Source organism: Nansenia antarctica, assembly GCF_963989245.1.
Source record: "Nansenia antarctica genome assembly, chromosome: 7".
Lineage (NCBI taxonomy): Eukaryota > Metazoa > Chordata > Actinopteri > Argentiniformes > Microstomatidae > Nansenia > Nansenia antarctica.
In genome coordinates, this window is record NC_137677.1 from 34,593,732 (window position 1) to 34,613,221 (window position 19,490).

The window sequence follows — 19,490 nt, forward strand, 5'->3', positions numbered from 1 at the left end:
CTTTCCAAGCTTCCTTTACCTTACTCTGGCTCAGTTGGTAGAGCATTAGGTTGTGGGTTCGATTCCCGCTGGGACCATACAGTTAGGTCCGTATATATTTGGACACAGAGAGAATCTTTGTTATTTTAGCTGTTTACCAAAACATCTTCCAGTTACAGTTATATAATGAATATGGGCTTAAAGTGCAGACTCTCAGCTTTAGGGTAAGGAGTATTCACATCCAAATTGAAGGAAGGGTTTAGGAATTACAGCTCTTTAATATGTAGCTCCCTCTTTTTCAAGGGACCAAAAGTAATTGGACAATTGGCTCAAAAGCTGTTTCACGGGCCAGTGTGGGCTATTCCTTCATTATGTCTTTATCAATTAAGCAGGTAAAAGGTCTGAGTTGATTCCAAGTGTGGCATTTACATTTGGAAGATGTTGCTGTATACGCACAACATGCAGTCAACAGAGCTCTCAATGCAAGTGAAACAGATCATCCTTAGGCTGCAAAAACAACCCAAAAATCCATCAGAAAGGTAGCGGGAACATTAGGAGTGGCCAAATTAACTGTTTGGTAAATTCGAAGAAAAAAAAGAATGCACTGGTGAGCTCGGCACCAAAAAGGTCTGAACGTCCATGGAAGACAACAGTGGTGGATGATCACAGGATCCTTTACATGGTAAAGAAAAACCCCTTCACAACATCCAGCCAAGTGAAGAACATTCTCCAGGAGGTAGGCATATCATTATCCAAGTGTACCATAAAGAGAAGGCTTCACATGAACAAATACAGAGAGTTCACCACAAGGTGCAAGCCATTCATAAGCCTCAAGAATAGAAAGGCCAGATTAGACTTTGCCAAAAAACATCTAAAAAAGCCAGCCCTGTTCTGGAAGAGCATTCTTTGGACAGATGAAACTCAGATCAACCTGTACCAGAATGATGGGAAGAAAAAAGTATGGATAAGGCTTGGAACGGCTCATGATCCGACGCTTACCACATCATCTGTAAAACACCTAGGAGGCAGTGTGATGGCATGGGCATGCATGGCTTCCAATGGCACTGGGTCACTAGTGTTTATTGATGATGTGACAGAAAACAGAAGCAGACGGATGAATTCTGAAGTGTTTAGGGATATTCTGTCTGCTCAGATTCAGACAAATTCAGCAAAGTTGATTGGATAGCGCTTCACAATAAAGATGGACAATGACCCAAAACACACTGCGTAAGCAACCCAGGAGTTTTTTTTAAGGCAAATCAGTGGAATATTCTGCAATGGCCGAGTCAATCACCTGATCTCAACCCGATCAAGCATGCATTTCACTTGCTGAAGACAAAACTAAAGGCAGAAAGACCCACGAACAAACAACAACTGAAGACAGCTGCAGTAAAGGCCTGGCAAAGCATCACAAAGGAGGAAACCCAGCATTTGGTGATGTCCATGGGTTCCAGACTTCAGGCAGTCATTGACTGAGGATTCTCGACAAAGTATTACAAATAATAAACATTTTATTTATGATTATGTAAATTTGTCCAATTACTTTTGAGCTCCTGAAAATAGGGGACTGTGTATAAAAATGGTTGCAATTCCTAAACGTTTCATACAATATTCTTGTTCAACCCTTGAATTAAAGCTGAAAGTCTGCACTTCAAATACATCTCGATTGTTTCATTTAAAATCCATTGTGGTGGCGTACAGAGCCAAAATTATGGAAATTGTGTCACTGTCCAAATATTTCCGGACCTAACTGTATATACTGGAATGTATGCACTCATTGCAATGAAGTTGCTTTGGATAAAAGCGGCAGCTAAATGGAATATATTACTATTATTGACCTCAAACAGGAGTTTTATTTAGTGTATTATAAGTGATACACTGTAGAAGGTTATAGTGGGTCGTTCTCCTGTAACATATAATTGTGATTCAACATCAGAACTGGAATATTAATATAATATATATATAAATATCTAATACCAACATACTAAGAGGTTCCTGGAGTCCTTCTTGTGTCGTAAAAAGAGAAAGCAGCAGTGATTCCACAGAGCATGATTACAACCGTTCACCAGTCACCTTGCTCCCGGCAAAAAGATGGTGAATAGGCAGGGGAACAGTGCGCTCCTTCCCCTCTCTCTTCAGTCTCTCTCTAACACCTTAATTTCCCCTCAGGGATCAATAAACGACCTAACTATCTATCTATCTCGTATGTGGACCATTCCAATTATAAACGGAGTGCTAATGAGAAGAACTCTGTTTTCAGTTGGTTTCAGGCTCCATTCCCTTTAGATACCACTTGGCCTCAGGCAACATTTATCATCTTGAAAAAGGTAATGAACCCTGAAATATGCATTTCAAACACCCATTCCCCCCAGTTCCCACGGGTAATCAAAAACCTCGACACGAATGATGGTTCTGAAGTGACAGGGATTGTTCTGATGATAAAAAACCCATGAATCAGTCCAACAATGCAAACTTCTTCATAGCCCGTGGTCCTGGGTGAAGAATGTGTAGAATATGATAGGGGGTCTCTCCATTGTTCCCAGTGAGTCGTGTCAGTGGCTCCTGCCTGACTGATGGCTCCACCATTCAGGTGTGAGTGAGAGGGGCTCCAGTCATTCAACAGCTGGACGGTTCTGTGGCCCCACAGTGGTGGATGACAAGGTTCTGTGGCCCCACAGTGGTGGATGACAAGCATTCATGTGCCACAACAACGCTGAAGACCTTCTGCAAGTAGGAAAGACGTATTCGTACCAGGGTTCCTACAAGTTTCAACAAGTCAAATTTAAGACCTTTTTAGAGCTTTTTTAAACCGCTTTGAATATCATTTGAGACCTATTCGGCTTTTTAAGACTAGTGTATTCTGACGCTGGTTTTCTCTGTGTACCACATGTACAAAAGAAGAGGTTTGGTGAGGCTGCATTCTCATTTTATGCACCCAGATTGTGGAATGCACTGCCAGTTTACATTAGGGATGCAACCTCAGCACATAATGTTCAAGTCAAGACTAAAAACCCATCTTTTTAATATTGCCTTTAAATGACTAAATCATTCAATTATGATTGATATAATGATTGGAGCACTTTGAGCTGCAACGTTTGCAGGAAAAGCACACACACAAACGCACAAACACACATACAACTGAGGATTATCACGACTCTAATTTACATTCTACATAATTAGTCTTACTGCCCCTTTGCCATTGTCTTTTTAAACTATTTTTGCTTATATATATTGTTGTTTGTTTTATTACATTGTTGTTTTTATCTTTATGTCCTGTGCACCAACCACACCAAGTCAATTTCCTGTATGTGTGAATATACTTTAAAAAGAAGACAGAGAGAGTGGTTTTATTTATAAGTACTTTATTTATTTATTTGTAGTCCTTCAATTACAATAGAAACACCTACAGCAATTGCCAATTTTCATGCCACTAGATCACGATTACTGGTCATACAGTACCTCTGTAGTGTGACTAACACAAGTATCAAAGCTGAATTTACCCCATACAAAAAGTATTAAGACAAACGACGACACAGGGTTATCTATAGGCCAGCTTCCACTGCTTTATACAGCAGAATGTGCTCACATAATGTCCCCTTGATGTTAATATACGTACGTATCATTTCCCATTTTCTACATCTCTGGATGGTAGTCATCTTACTACACCGTGTTGTTATGACAAATAGTTGATTCTGGTTTTCTTGTGTTAATCATTTATCGTGGTGGCATGACTTGTTCCTTAACTGTGAGTTGGAGGAGGTTAGTAATTGTGTTCCACATAGAGCATCTGTGTCCAGCGCAGAGTTCATTTGAGCAGGCTATTTCACATTTAGTCTCAAGTCTTTAGACGAAGATGCACATTAGTTCTAGTCACATTTAGTCAATGTTGATCCTTCGTAGTTTTAGTTGACGAAAACTCAAAACATTTGAGTGTAGTTTTAGTCTACAAAAACTCTTCGTCGCTGACTAAAACTAAAACTAAGAAGGATCAAAATGTGTAAATGTGACAAAAACAAATGTGCATCTTCGTCCAAAGACTAAGACTAAATGCTAAATAGCCTGCCGAAATGAACACTGGCCTGTGTCCAGCGGCGATGATGATGACGGGCCTCTCAGGGGGTCAAGCGTTTGGGGTCACGCGGGAACATGGAGGTCTGGCGGACGTTGTGGAGACCCAAGTAGAGCATGACGACCCTCTCCAGCCCTGGGGGAGGAGAGGAGAGAGAGAGAGTTCACGCTCAGGTCAAAGGTCATTCTGATCACCCGCTGTTTCAATGCTGCCCAAAAAAAGTATTTGATCCCTTACCGATGCCACCGCCTCCGTGTGGTGGAGCGCCGTATCTGAAGGAGTCGATGTAGGACTTGATCTTCTCCAGATCTGAGGGAACAACAGACTCATGTCAGGGTAATATCTACTCATGTACAGGGTTCCTACAAGTTTCAACAAGTCTAATTTAAGACCTTTTTAGACCTTTTATAGACCTCTTTGAATAGAATGTTAGACCTATTCGCGACACCATATGATAGCTTTTTGTCATCCTCGAGGTGATGAAATTAGGGATTTCACTGCCATACAGACAAAAAAGGAAGCGAATTGGCATTTTTTGGGTTCCAGCTTGATTCATTTCTGAGTAAATAGATGTGGTCGGACTGATTTCCTTGCAGGATCTCATAGCTAGCACCTCATTTTTAGACCGAATAACTGAAATTCCGGACCTTTTTAGGCCTTGACATTTGGTTTGCTGGATTTTAGACTTTAAGGCTTTTTAAGACCACCTGTATATGGCATATAGCAACAGACTATTCCAACCACGCTGCACTAAGGAGCGCTATAGGAGATCTTTACAACCACGCTGCACTAAGGAGCGCTATAGGATATCTTTACAACCACGCTGCACTAAGGAGCGCTATAGGAGATCTTTACAACCACTAAGGAGCGCTATAGGAGATCTTTACAACCACGCTGCACTAAGGAGTGTTATAGGATATCTTTACAACCACGCTGCACTAAGGAGCGCTATAGGAGATCTTTACAACCACTAAGGAGCGCTATAGGAGATCTTTACAACCACTAAGGAGCGCTATAGGAGATATTTACAACCACGCTGCACTAAGGAGCGCTATAGGAGATCTTTACAACCACTAAGGAGCGCTGCGCTATAGGAGATCTTTACAACCACTAAGGAGCGCTATAGGAGATCTTTACAACCACTAAGGAGCGCTATAGGAGATCTTTACAACCATTAAGGAGCGCTATAGGAGATCTTTACAACCACTAAGGAGCGCTATAGGAGATCTTTACAACCACTAAGGAGCGCTATAGGAGATCTTTACAACCACTAAGGAGCGCTATAGGAGATCTTTACAACCATTAAGGAGCGCTATAGGAGATCTTTACAACCACTAAGGAGCGCTATAGGAGATCTTTACAACCATGCTGCATAGGGATGCACCGAAATGAAAATTCTTGGCCGAGGCCGAATTTAAGGAAACACTTGGCCGAATACCGAATACCGAATGTGTATCGGCAGTTTTTAATTTTATCATTGCATAAACTAAATACATTTTGCTTTTTATTCATATGATATTCATGATTTGTCTCTACATAGGCTTCAGAAAGTATTTAGACCCCTTCACTTTTTTTCACATTTTTGAATAGATTTGCCATCAATCCACACACAGTACCCCATAATCTAAGTAAAAACGTTTTTTAATGTTTGCAAATGTATTAAAATGTAAATACAGAAATACCTCATGTACATAAGTATTCAGACCCTTTGTCACTCTTAAAATAAGGTCAAATGCTAAATGTCTTCAACAAGTCATTCAACAAATTGAATTGAGTCCACCTGAGTGTAAGGATAATAGTTCATGTTATTTCAGAATGAATATCTTTTGTTTTTATAGTCTCTGGTTTGCATAGAAACCACCGCATGATACAGCTGCATGTCATAAACTCGTGTAGAACAGCTGGGAGTCTGAATATGTTTTCAACAAGGCAACAACTCTGCTTCTCACTCCAATTTTAAATTGAGCTACGACTGCTAAGCTAACTAGCTAGATGAGTGTAAGGTTGCGTTCGTAAAGTCGCTCTGAGAGCGCTGGAGCGCACACTGGGCCCGACGTCATAGAGAAACCGAGTCATTTGATTGGACGAGAGGCATTCCACGAGTGCTGATCGGATTTCCTGAGTGAATTTACGAACGCAGCCAGTTTTGAAAGCGCGTCGCCTCGCGCCGCGCGCCTGTTGAGAGTTATATTTAATTGTATTGCGTTATCAAAACACGCACACTATTCGGTGGTAAACATTCGGTGTTTTCACACATTCGGCCGAATACCGAATGTGCTTTATTTTGCGATATTCGGTGGCCGAATGTTCGGTGCATCCCTAATGCTGCACTAAGGAGCGCTATAGGAGATCTTTACAACCACTAAGGAGCGCTATAAGAGATCTTTACAACCACGCTGTACTAAGGAGCTCTATAGGAGATATTTACAACCACTAAGGAGCTCTATAGGAGATCTTTACAACCACTAAGGAGCGCTATAGGAGATCTGTTCTGCCTGCCACAATAAGACTGTACACCTCCTCCTCCGGCTGGCTCCGTCTGGGTGATCAGAGTCAGGCTGGGGGGTGTTACATCACACTGGACTGTTGTTACTGTATGTAATGTTTCAGATGTCTATTCTTTCAAATGACTTGAATGTTTCAGTACCGATGGCGTGGTGCGTGGCTCTCTCTGTCAGCAGCTGGGCGTCGTGGATCCTCTGGGCCCCAGACAGGATCTCCTCTCCTCTCATGAACATGTCGTAGGAGTTGGAGTATTTCTGGGGAGGAAACATCAGCCACGTCACTGTTTCAGTACACCTGCGTGTGTGTGTGTGTGTGTGTGTGTGTGTGTATATATAGAGCCTCTGTGTGTGTGTGCGTGTGTGTGTGTGTACGTGCATGTGCGTGTGTTTATGTATCTGTGTGTGTGTGTGTGTGTGTGTGTGCATGTATGTATCTGTGTGTGTGTGTATATAGAGCCTCTGTGTGTGTGTGTGCGCATGTGCATGCGCATGTGTTTGTGTATCTGTGTGTGTGTGTGTGCGTGTGCATGTGTGTGTGCGTGTGTGTGTGTGTGTGTGTGTGTGTGTGTGTGTGTGTCTGACCTGGTTGGTGGGGTCAGGCATGGTGTAGAAGGGTCTGACAGCCAGCGGGTATTTGTCCAGGACGTAGAAGTCAGTGTCATACTAGCAGAAGGAAACATCGAGCTGCGTTATCAAATGGTATTTTTTGTAATTACAAAACCAACAAACAAGATGAAATCCTGATTCTGTCATATGAGACGCTGTACCTTCTCTTTGACAAGACGACCAAGCAGCTTTTCATTAGGTGTGCTATGAAAAAAATAAAAGAATCCAAAAGTAAGATATGCAATTGAATATATAAGTACTTGAATAACAGTTTACAACCAAAACGAAAGCTCCATCAGTCTGACTACAGGGGGAGTGTTCCATCAAAATTATGATAATAATGATTGGAGCACTTTGAGCTGCAACGTTTGCAGGAAAAGTGCTATACAAATAAACGTTATTATTATTATTATTAACGTCGCTAAAAGAAAATCCAGGCTTTTTTATTATTTATTTTTTAAAACTTAGCAAAATAAGCCTGAAGACTTTCCTTTAGTGACGTTGATGGATCCCCCCCAAGATACGTAGCTATGGTAACCTGAGGTCCTCCTCGTCGCCCATCTCCACGCCGGCCTCGTGGAGCATGGCCACGCCCTCGGTGTACTCCAGGCGCAGGGTGGGCTCCAGGAACTTGAAGGGCTCGCTGGGGTACTGCCTGTTCACCATCTGGATCTCCGTCTGGTACCTGGACACACACACACACACACACACACACACACAACCCAGGGTCACACTCTGGAACACACACAACCCAGGGTCACACTCTGGAACACACACAACCCAGGGTCACACTCTGGAACACACACAACCCAGGGTCACACTCTGGAACACACACAACCCAGGGTCACACACTCACCAGGGTTCCCACACCTTCTGAAACATCAAATTCAAGCACCTTTCAAGGACTTTCAAGACTCAATTCCCTCAGATTCAAGGACCCAACACAGCATAGTTTGAGACAGATCTAGATGAGAATTTATATAATAGGAACTATCCGCTCACAGACAACAATTAAAAAGAGAAAGAGAGAGAGGGGAATTCAAGCACTTTCAATGACCCATGTCTATTTTCAAAAGCTTTTAAGACCTTGATTTCTTTTTCTCAAATTCACAAACTTTCAAGGATTTCAAGGACCCGTGGGAACCCTGTCTGGAACACACAGAACTGGAACCTGGACAACACACACAACCCAGGTTCACACTGTGGAACACACACACAGGGTTCCTACAAGTTTCAACAAGACCTTTTTTAGACCTCTTTGAATATAATTTTTAGGGGTGTAACGGATCACGGAAATTCCGTGATCCGTTCGGATCGCCCTCCACGGTTCGGAACGCGTGTGTACCGCGGATCAATTGCCAAATTTTTTTATTTTAACCTTTATTTTACCAGGAAGTCACATTGAGATTAAAACCTCTTTTACAAGAGAGACCTGGCCAAGACAGGGTCAAAATAGTAGCTTAAAAAACAGTTCAGATAACAAGACAGGACATAAGACAGTGGCAACAATACAATAGACAAACAATGGTAGGGGTATTTACAAGGTGATTAAAACATTGAGAAGTCTAACCAAAGCAGGTACAGCGAGCGGTGACCACATCCTTTAATCTACGCTTGAAGATACTTATGGAAATAAGGGCCTCTAATTTAAAAGTAGTCTGTAGGTCATTCCAAGACCAAGGGCCATAATAAGACAAGCTTGCCCTTCCAACATTGTTCATGATAAGTGGCACCTTGTATTGTAGCCATCTACGAGACCTGAGACCCGAGCCACTCGGTATAGGGATGAACTTCAGGCCCAGATAATTCGGTAAGAAGCCAGAGATGATTTTAAACACAAGAGTGTACCAGTGTTGGAGCCTTCTGACAGAAAGAGATGGCCATCCAACCAGACTATACAGTGTACAGTGATGGGTCCTGAAGGCACTATTGGTGATGTATCTTAGAACCGAATGATACAGGGGGTCTAGCTTGGATAAAGTGGACAGAGAAGCAAACCTATATACTGTATCACTGTTAACAAGTAATAATATTACTTAATATCTTACTTAATATCTCTTGTAAATCACAATGTAGAGTTGCCATGAAAAGATAGACGCGACAGTTGCGGGCTTTGTTTTACTCTAAAGCGCAATGATAGGTTGATAATGCGAAAGAAAAATAATCCGTTGTTTGCTCACTACACGTGAAGCTGGGAATCCACAACAACAAGGCTGCGTTCGTAAATCCGCTCTGGAATCTGATCAGCGTTCAAGGAACGCCTCTTGTCCAATCAAATTACTTGGTCCCTTTAAAGCGAATTTACGAACGCGGCCCAAGTGTATCATGTTACGTTGTTCGGCGGAGAAGAACTCGAAATGCCTCCCTCGTCATTTAAATCCCATGTATGGGAGCACTTTGGCTTCTCTGTCAACTATGACGGGAGGCACGAAAAAGGTAGCTCGACAACTTCTGATAATGTAGGCATTTTTTTCATACCATGTTCAAAATAAGGGTTCACTTTATTATTTAGTTAAAAGTGGCATAAAACATGTTTATTCATCTGCTTTAAAGAGCCCAGTGATTCACTGCTGCAACCAGGCGCCTCCTCCCTCTCTCCTATCATTTAAATTGAGTGTATTTCAGTATAATGATGTAATGTTTGAGTGTAGAATATGTTATATATATATTATATATATATATGTATATATATGTATGTATATATATATATATATATTACCAGTTTTGACATCTTGAATGTTGTTGGTTTTTGTCACATAGTAAAAGTGGTGTTTTTACAGAATTCAAGGAAAAAGCAGTTTTTATAAAAACAAAAATGTTTTGTGTTGATCCGAAAAATGATCCGATCCGTGACTCAAAAACCGTGACACGATCCGATCCGTGAGTTAGGTGATCCATTACACCCCACCTATTCGAGACACCATATGATAGCTTTTTGTCAGCCTCAAGGTGATGAAATTAGGGATTTCACTGCCATACAGACAGCTGAGCTTGATTAATTTTTAAGACCTAGCACCTCATTTTTAGACCGAATAACTGAAATGTAAGACCTTTTTAGGCCTTATAAATCAGATTGCCAGATTTTAAACTTTAAGGCTACTTAAGACCAGCGCGGGAACCCTGTTATAAACTACATTTTTTGGCATTTAGCAGACGCCTTATTTCAAAGCGACTTACAATCAATACATTTGAATGCTAAGCATGTGAATCATCAGTCCACCATTCGTGGCAGGAAGAGTAATCTAGCTCAGGCTCGGGGCCACTGATAGAAGGAGAAACCTTCTTCTACCACCTTTTTCTAAAAAAAAAAAAAAAATTAATACTGGAGGAACAGAGAAGCAGTACAAAGGGGGCGATAGAAGTTCTTAGGGACACAGTAGAGGGGAAAGCGGACGTCTTTAGGAGACGTAGTGCTGAGGGGCAGAAGATGTCTCAGGAGGAGCAGTTAAGGTGTAACCTGAAGAGGTGGGTCTTCAGTCTACGACGGAAGATGGGTAGTGACTCTGCCGTTCTGACAGCCGTGGGGAGCTCATTCCACCAGCGGGGAGCCAGAGTTGTGAAGAGGCGTGATCGGGCAGCACGACTGCTGTGCAGAGGTGGTGGGGCCAGTCGGCCAGCCGAGGTGGAGGAGCGGAGTGAGCGGGCTGGAGTTTGGGGGGTTACCATTTCCTTTAGGTAGGCAGGGGCTGTCCCTTTAGCTGCCTGATATGCAAGCACCAGGGTCTTGAATCGGATGCAAGCTGCTACCGGGAGCCAGTGCAGGGTGCGAAGGAGAGGGGTGACATGAGAGTATTTGGGGAGGTTGAATACCAAACGTGCAGTAGCATTCTGGATGAGCTGCAGAGGTCTAATGGCGTAGGCGGGGAGACCAGCCAGGAGTACGTTGCAGTAATCCAGGCGGGAGATGACCAGTGCCTGGGTCAAGAGTTGCGCTGCCTCTCTGGTAAGGAATGGTCGTATCCTTCTGATGTTGTAGAGGAAGAATCTGCAGGAGCGAGCCGTTGCTGCAATGTTCTCCGCACAGGATAGTCGGTTATCCAGGATCACTCCAAGATTCTTGGCTGTCAGGGAGGGGGTTACAGTAGAGTTCTCCACTGTGATAGAGAAGTCTTGGAGAGGGCAGGCTGTCCCGGGGATGAAGAGGATCTCGGTCTTGTTAAGATTGAGCTTGAGATGGTGGTCAGCCATCCAAGTTGAAATGTCAGCGAGACATGCAGAGATACGGGTTGCCACGTGTACATCAGACGGGGGGAAGGACAGGAAGAGTTGAGTGTCGTCTGCGTAGCTGTGGTAGGAGAGCCCGAATCAGGATCAGATGGAGCTGGCTGATTTCCCCTATACGACTCAAAATCAGCCAGATAGATCTGATCTTGGATAGCTAAAAAAGAATCAGGATCATTCTGATCCAGATTAAAAGGTTTTGAACAACTGAACTGGGCCGTGGCTGCCCACCTAATACCTTGGAGAATGCAATACCATCTTCGACCAGAAGATGGCAGTATATAATTACATTAGCGGTCTTGTGAGGAGTCAAAGATACAAGACAAATATCCTCCAACTGACCCACACAACTGTAGTAATCAGTGAATAAACATTGTAATCCGTTAAAATCAATTACTTCTTAGAAACAGAGGATTAAATATGAATTTTATGGAGCATTCTTTTCACTTTACTTTCCAATGTGGATTTCCAAAGTGCATGGCATCTTACCTGTCTCTTAGCCCTTTGAAGATCTGGACCATGGTGTCAGTGATGGAGTCGATGACCTCGTGGTAGTGGTAGTTGAAGGCCAGCTCAATATCCAGACCCACAAACTCTGTCAGGTGGCGATGGGTGTTGGAGTCCTCTGCTCTGAACACTGAGATGGACAGGATGGACATGAGCCAAACAGAAACAGACACAATACAGTACACCATCCAACTGCTATCTGTGGGCAATGCTACAATGCTAATAATAAAACAATAATAATAAGGGTTCCTACAAGTTTCAACAAGTCAAATTTAAGACCTTTTTTTAGACCTCTTTGAATAGAATGTTAGACCTATTCGCGACACCATATGATAGCTTTTTGTCATCCTCGAGGTGATGAAATTAGGGATTTCACTGCCACACATACAAAAAAGGAAGCGAATTGGCATTTTTTTGGTTCCAGCTTGATTAATTTCTGCTTAAATAGATGTGGTCGGACTGATTTCGGACTGAAATCTAATTTTTAAGACCTAGCACCTAATGTTTTGACTGAATAACTGACATTTGGGACCTTTTTAGGCCTTGTAAATTGGATTGCTGGATTTTAGACTTAACAGCCTTTTAAGACCAGCACGGGAACCCAGAATAATAGACTTTATTTAAAAGCGCCTTTCTCTAACTCAAGGACACTGTACAGAAGAAAAAAGAAAGAAAGGAGAAGCAGAACAATAAACAATAAACAACAAACAAAACACAACAAACAAAATATTCATATAGATACATAAAAAAAGATGAATAGTGGTGTTTACAAGCCAAGTAACACAGTTATGAAAGTGAAAGTTTGAGAGCTTGTGAGTTGTGCTATGTAAATGCAGGCCATTAACACAACACAGTACAGTATCTCTCTACGGGGATGGCTGCAGGGTGCCCAGCGGGGAGTGTGAGAGCAGGCGGAACTCAGACTGTCATGGACAGATGAGGCCAGGTGGTGGCACTGTGGAGTCACCTCAACCTCACCAGGGTGATGGTGGAAGATCATGTCACAAGCCAGTCTCACAAATGCAGTTTGTTATTGCTCAACTTCCATCTGTAGTATCTGTTGTATCACACCACGCAGAGATGAATAAATCTATGAAGTAATCTGTTCTCCGAGCAGATAAACGCTGGGTGTGGACTGTGAGTGGTGAGATTAACACAACATATACCAGATTATCATTTGATAGTTGTATCAAATTCAACACAAGACCGCTCGTCATTTCCATAGTTATGGTATTTGGGGGGGGGGGGGGGCGGGTGATGTGACTGCTGTCTTGAGAAGTGCTATACAAATAAAGAAAAGTAAAGAAGGTCATGAATTCAAATCCCACCTGGGAACACCACCACTTGTGTGTCCTTGAGTAAAGCACTTAGCCCTGAGTTACTCCAGGGAGGCTGTCCCTGTAATCTCTAATTGTAAGTCGCTTTGGATAAAAGCGTCTGCTAAATGGTTAAAAATGTATTTAAAAAAACCACACAAAAAAACAACCATGGTTAGGGTGTCTCTCTTACCTGGTCCCACACAGAAGACCTTGTCAAAGTCAGCACAGATGCACATCTGCTTGTAGAGCTGGGGGGACTGGGCCAGGTAGGCGCTGGTCTTGAAGTAGGACACGGTGAAGACGTTGGCCCCGCCCTCACTGGCAGCTGAACAGGGAGTGACACATCAGAACCAGAACCGCTTTTATTACATCCCAATGTACAAGTACACAAGAGTAAAGTTCTTTGGCTTTGACAGTGCAACAGCTCACTGGCAGCTAAACAAGGAATGATATATCCGAATCTGAATCAGAATCGCTTTTTATTACATCCCAATGTACAAGTAAACAACAGTAAAGTTATTTGGCTTTGACAGTGCAACAGCTCACTGGCAGCTGAACAGGGAATGATATAAAAAACGACTTATCCGCCGCTTACAGTGAGAGAAAATGTGTTTGTTAATAAATGGAAGAATTGGATTTGAATTGATTTATGACAGTGGAAAATGATTGTGATACATACATTTCAAGATACTGGTTCTTCATACTCTTCATACAATTGTAACCATGACTGTTTTGTTATTGTTCTCTGCTTTTCCTGTATATTGCTGTTTTCTACTGTTGATTGTTTGTACAAACAAAAACTTGTACAAAACTTTTGAAGTAAAAAAACCAACAACATTGCATCACGCAATTCCTGCACACTTTGGGCCCATTAATACCAATCAATCATCGCTTGAATGCCACAGCCTATTTGAGTATTGTTGCTGACCATATGCATCCCTTCATGGCCACAATGTTCTAATGGCTACTTCCAGCATGATAGTGCACCAGGTCACAAAGTGACACTCATCTCAAACTGGTTTCATGAACATGACAATGGGTTCAGTGTTCTTCAGTGGCCTTCCCAGTCACTGGATCTGAATCCAACAGAACACCTATGGGATGTGGTAGAACGGGAGATCCACAGCTTGAAAGTGCGCCAGAAAAATCTGCAGGAATTGCGTGATGCAATCATGTCATTACGGACCAGAATCTCTTGTGGAATCAATGCCACGAAGAATTGAGGCTGTTTTGAGAGCAAACGGAGGCCCTACCCAATATCAGTATAGTGTTGGGTGAGTGTATATTCACATTGTTTTGTGACAAGTTGACAACACGTGTTATTTAACCAACGGTCTCTTATCTAATGTGTTGATGTCTGACATTGACATCAGGAGTAGATCATGCGACTGGTTGCCCCTGACAGCGGGGTGGGCGGTGTCCACCGAGTGGAACGTTGTGTACGATGTTCTGGGTGTCGGCAGAGGAAAGTGCGGTTTTCATGAGACTCACACCTGCCTGCTCGACGTTAAAAAAAAAAGCGCAATTTTCAAATTTGTAAAATGTCAGGCGAGGCGGCCGTTCATTGGCTCCTGCGGTAAAGCGGGAAGTGAAAGTGACACGTCGCCACAGCAACCCTGCGAAGCACGTGAGAGTCTGTGGCTACACACCAACTGTAAACAAGACTGAGGCGGTGTTACATAATTCACAAAAAAAGGGACGTAAAAATAGATGTCGTTCGGGGAGGTATAAATACAACTGAGGGGGACTCACAGGCTCAGTGGAGAGCCAGCTCATACAGACGCACGCACAGCCAGACGCGCTCTGAGATTCCCCAACTCTGCTCTATTTAGCCTAAGTTGACTCACGACCTCCGACCACCAGTGGGATGGAATGTCCCAGAATCCCATGGGTATATCAACTACAGCCCCTATTAGCCATAGTGAAACCCAATCATCATTTTGAGTTTGAAAAATGAAAACCCAACTGTCATTTTGAGTTGAATTTGAATCCAACTCCACCACCACCTCCACCTCCGTCACGACCATACAAACCGTTAGACTAGACTCTAGTTACTAGAGGCTTCCTGGATTCAGGAGACTGGTGTGGTGATATGAGTGTCAGACAGAGCCTCGACAACAAGAGAGGACCGCGCCTTGCCACAGTCACCCCAAGTGAGTCACCCTGGTACTAACGCATTAACATCTGGGTTTCTCAAATAAGCTAATGGGGGGATGATTCATTTTCATAAATGAATGCTTAATTTTTCCCCTCAGGAAGAAGGAAGTTAATGATGGTGATGATGAATGTATGGATCATCTGAGTTTGAGACGCAGTAGTAACGATGGTACCTGATATGATTTTGGGGGTTTGGATCTCAACGAAGCCCTTGTTGGTCAAGGTGTCTCTGAAGAGGGAACACACACCAGACTGCAGGCGGAAGATGGCCTGGCTGGTCGTCGTCTGAGGAGAAACAAACAAGAAGAAACAAAACGCACGCAAAAACATAAGTGTTGCTGGGCGAATCATCACACGAAACATGAGGCAATCAGAAATATTACCCAATCCTGAAGAAAAGTACAGCGGCAGGCATCAACAATGCTGGTATCAGCATGTACAGCCTAGACCAGGGAGAGCCACGGGAAAGCAAATGTTTTCGAGGGAGTGGAACATTTGTTCAGTGTTCCCCATAAAGTAACTGTGACGGCTCGCCATAGTCTAATTTGTCCTGCCATAGTCTAATTTGTCCTGCCATAGTCTCATTTGTCCTGCCATAGTCTCATTTGTCCTGCCATAGTCTAATTTGTCCTGCCATAGTCTCATTTGTCCTGTCATAGTCTAATTTGTCCTGCCATAGTCTAATTTGTCCTGCCATAGTCTAATTTGTCCTGCCATAAACTAATTTGTCCTGTCATAGTCTAAGTTGTCCTGCCATAGTCTAATTTGTCCTGCCATAGTCTAATTTGTCCTGTCATAGTCTCATTTGTCCCACCCTAGTCTAATTTGTCCTGTCATAGTCTAATTTGTCCTGTCATAGTCTCATCTGTCCTGTCATAGTCTCATTTGTCCTGCCATAGTCTAATTTGTCCTGCCATAGTCTAATTTGTCCTGCCATAGTCTAATTTGTCCTGCCATAGTCTAATTTGTCCTGCCATAGTCTCATTTGTCCCACCATAGTCTAATTTGTCCTGCCATAGTCTAATTTGTCCTGTCATAGTCTAATTTGTCCCGCCATAGTCTAAGTTGTCCCGCCATAGTCTAATTTGTCCTGTCATAGTCTAATTTGTCCTGTCATAGTCTAATTTGTCCCACCATAGTCTAAGTTGTCCTGCCATAGTCTCATTTGTCCCACCATAGTCTAATTTGTCCTGTCATAGTCTAATTTGTCCCACCATAGTCTAATTTGTCCTGCCATAGTCTAATTTGTCCTGTCATAGTCTAATTTGTCCCACCATAGTCTAATTTGTCCTGCCATAGTCTCATTTGTCCTGTCATAGTCTAATTTGTCCTGCCATAGTCTAATTTGTCCCACCATAGTCTAATTTGTCCTGCCATAGTCTCATTTGTCCCACCATAGTCTAATTTGTCCCACCATAGTCTAATTTGTCCTGTCATAGTCTAATTTGTCCCACCATAGTCTAATTTGTCCTGCCATAGTCTAATTTGTCCCACCATAGTCTAATTTGTCCTGCCATAGTCTCATTTGTCCCACCAGTCTAATTTGTCCCACCAGTCTAATTTGTCCTGCCATAGTCTAATTTGTCCTGCCATAGTCTAATCTGTCCTGTCATAGTCTAATTTGTCCTGTCATAGTCTCATTTGTCCTGCCAGTCTCATTTGTCCTGCCATAGTCTAATTTGTCCTGCCATAGTCTAATTTGTCCTGCCATAGTCTAATTTGTCCTGTCATAGTCTCATTTGTCCTGCCATAGTCTAATTTGTACTGCCAGTCTAATTTGTCCTGTCATAGTCTAATTTGTCCTGTCATAGTCTAATTTGTCCTGCCATAGTCTAATTTGTACTGCCAGTCTAATTTGTCCTGCCATAGTCTAATTTGTCCTGACATAGTCTAAGTTGTCCTGACATAGTCTAATTTGTCCCACCATAGTCTAATTTGTCCCACCATAGTCTAATTTGTCCCACCATAGTCTAATTCGTCCTGACATAGTCTAATTCGTCCTGACATAGTCTAATTTGTCCTGACATAGTCTAATTTGTCCTGACAGTCTCGTAACGAACCGAACATATTTTTACACGCGAGCGACACAATCTTTGGGATTCGCAATTGCACCTACTGTAGGTCCATACGATTTAGTGATAATCCTCCTCAACCCCCCCTCCCCCCTCTCGACGAAAAACATTGTCCGCTAGCAACCCCGTTGACTAATGACTTTAGCGGGTCCCAGGACCACCCACCGCAGTCTCACAAAATCCTGTGGGAAACACTGCTTGTTGATAGTAAATAACAGGGGAGGTAGAAACAGGGGAGGTAGAAACAGGGGAGGTAGAAATCGGAGAACTGGCTCATTTTAATGCAAGGAGTGGAATGAGGAACGCTATCAATAAGCTGACGCCATGGGTATATACATGAACATGTATACAGAGGTCAACTTAGAAGAGTAGACAATAACCCTATTCAATAAAGTTCAATAAAGGTCAATAGAGGTCATGTGAGGAGTGACTTGTGACTGAGCAGGGCATTGCACACACTGTCTGGGAAGGAGCAGGGAAGCAGCCAACATCCAACCTCCAGGTTGTCAACAGGTGTGTTCACACACACTTTAATCAGATGACTCACCTCATATGACTGACTAGTCACTGGGGGTATGACTAAAGTAGTCGTATCTGGTTTCATCTCGTGCTTTTTATTCATTTTTCATAAAGCCGAGGTCTGGCCCTTTCGACACAAAAGGCCTCAGATGGACGTCTTACATTCCTGTCTTCACAGAGGCTGTGAGAAGGCCTGAATAGGAGCCGTCTGACTCGTCCCTTGGCAGAGCGAAGGCGGTGATAATGCCGGAGCACAGCGAGTTCAATCAACCCCGCGCACAATAGGCTCTGATCCAGCCGGACGGGCTTGGCTAGCACGTTTCCATTTGAAATCCATTAAAAGACACTCACACGACGGCATGAAACCTCTCTCCAAACGGAGGACAGGGTTTCTATCTTCATTAATCATCACAAGCATTGAATTGACATAACAAAGTCTCAAATAAGCTAGAAAATTCTAATCTTAAAAAAAAAAGAAGAAAAAAGTCTCATAACAAGGTGTGATCAGATACAAGTGTGAAGGCATGGAGCTGCAGTCTGGCACCTGATGCTGAGGAGAAAAACCCCTCAAAGCTTTAATAGGAACGGTCAAATCCAATATGGCCGACTGTAGACGGATATTGTTTAAATGGAAGGATCCTATTCCACCCACATACAGTATATAGTCATTGGATATTATATTGGAGAAGAATAGATATGCTGTTAGAGGATCTACAAGGAGATCCTTCACTATTTGGCAACCTTTCTTAACCTTTTTTGAAGATATGGAATCTGACAGCATGATAATGTAGCATCATTTCATTTTGTTTGTGTTTATTTATTATTATATATTTATATATTTGTTGGTCCTGTTTGGAACTGTGATATACTGTGGAAAACACAATACAAAAACCTTGATAAAAAAAAGACATGTCCGACTGTGTACTGCTCCAACCGACGACTATCACAAGTGGAGCGTGCCAGACCGCAGCAAACGGCCGTGTCCAAATGTCCAAACACGGCCGACGATGGGCCAACACCCCGGTGTGCCAACCTAACCGCCACCGCCGGCAGCAGCAGCTTGGGTATAGATACTAAAACTGACATACCAAGAGTGAACTACAGTAGAAAGCACAGTACTTCCTGTTTATAACACTGCACTCCTCTACTATGAGTGTGAGTGCGTGTGGGGGGGGGGGGGGGGTGGTGGAGGTGGTGGTGGTGACTGTGGTGTCCTTATACTTGAACACTTCTCTTTCCATGTCCCCACACCAGGGGAGGTGGGAGGGGGGGGGGGTATCTGTGCGTCACTCTTGTTGACTTGAAGGCTGATCCAAAGCCGAGGGTGGCAAACTGCTCATGGTTTGTGGGTTTTGGTCGCACGCCACCACCGCATGCCACCACCACAAGCTCAGGGCTTTCGACCTCCAAACTAACAGCTTTCACATCCCCCCCCACCCCGTGGAGCTCGCTCACCCAGCATTAACATTTTACATTTACATTTTTGGCATTTAGCAGACACCTTATTCCAAAGCGCTTACAATCGATACATTTGAGT

At 43.1% G+C, this 19,490-nt stretch overlaps 1 protein-coding gene across 1 annotated transcript in view; it reads right to left on the reverse strand.

Moving 5' to 3' along the window:
- Window positions 1-3,333: 3,333 nt before the first annotated feature.
- The window catches only part of dars1 (aspartyl-tRNA synthetase 1), a 42,799-nt gene continuing 26,642 nt past the window's right edge, over window positions 3,334-19,490 (reverse strand). Inside the window, exons 10-18 of the mRNA XM_080535556.1 lie at window positions 15,536-15,647; window positions 13,396-13,530; window positions 11,869-12,016; window positions 7,697-7,843; window positions 7,320-7,362; window positions 7,135-7,215; window positions 6,696-6,807; window positions 4,286-4,357; window positions 3,334-4,183 (exon numbers count right to left, since the gene is read on the reverse strand). Of these exons, the coding sequence (XP_080391682.1) occupies window positions 4,092-4,183; window positions 4,286-4,357; window positions 6,696-6,807; window positions 7,135-7,215; window positions 7,320-7,362; window positions 7,697-7,843; window positions 11,869-12,016; window positions 13,396-13,530; window positions 15,536-15,647 (942 nt within the window). The 3' untranslated portion in view covers window positions 3,334-4,091. The remainder of the gene's footprint in view (window positions 4,184-4,285; window positions 4,358-6,695; window positions 6,808-7,134; window positions 7,216-7,319; window positions 7,363-7,696; window positions 7,844-11,868; window positions 12,017-13,395; window positions 13,531-15,535; window positions 15,648-19,490) is intronic.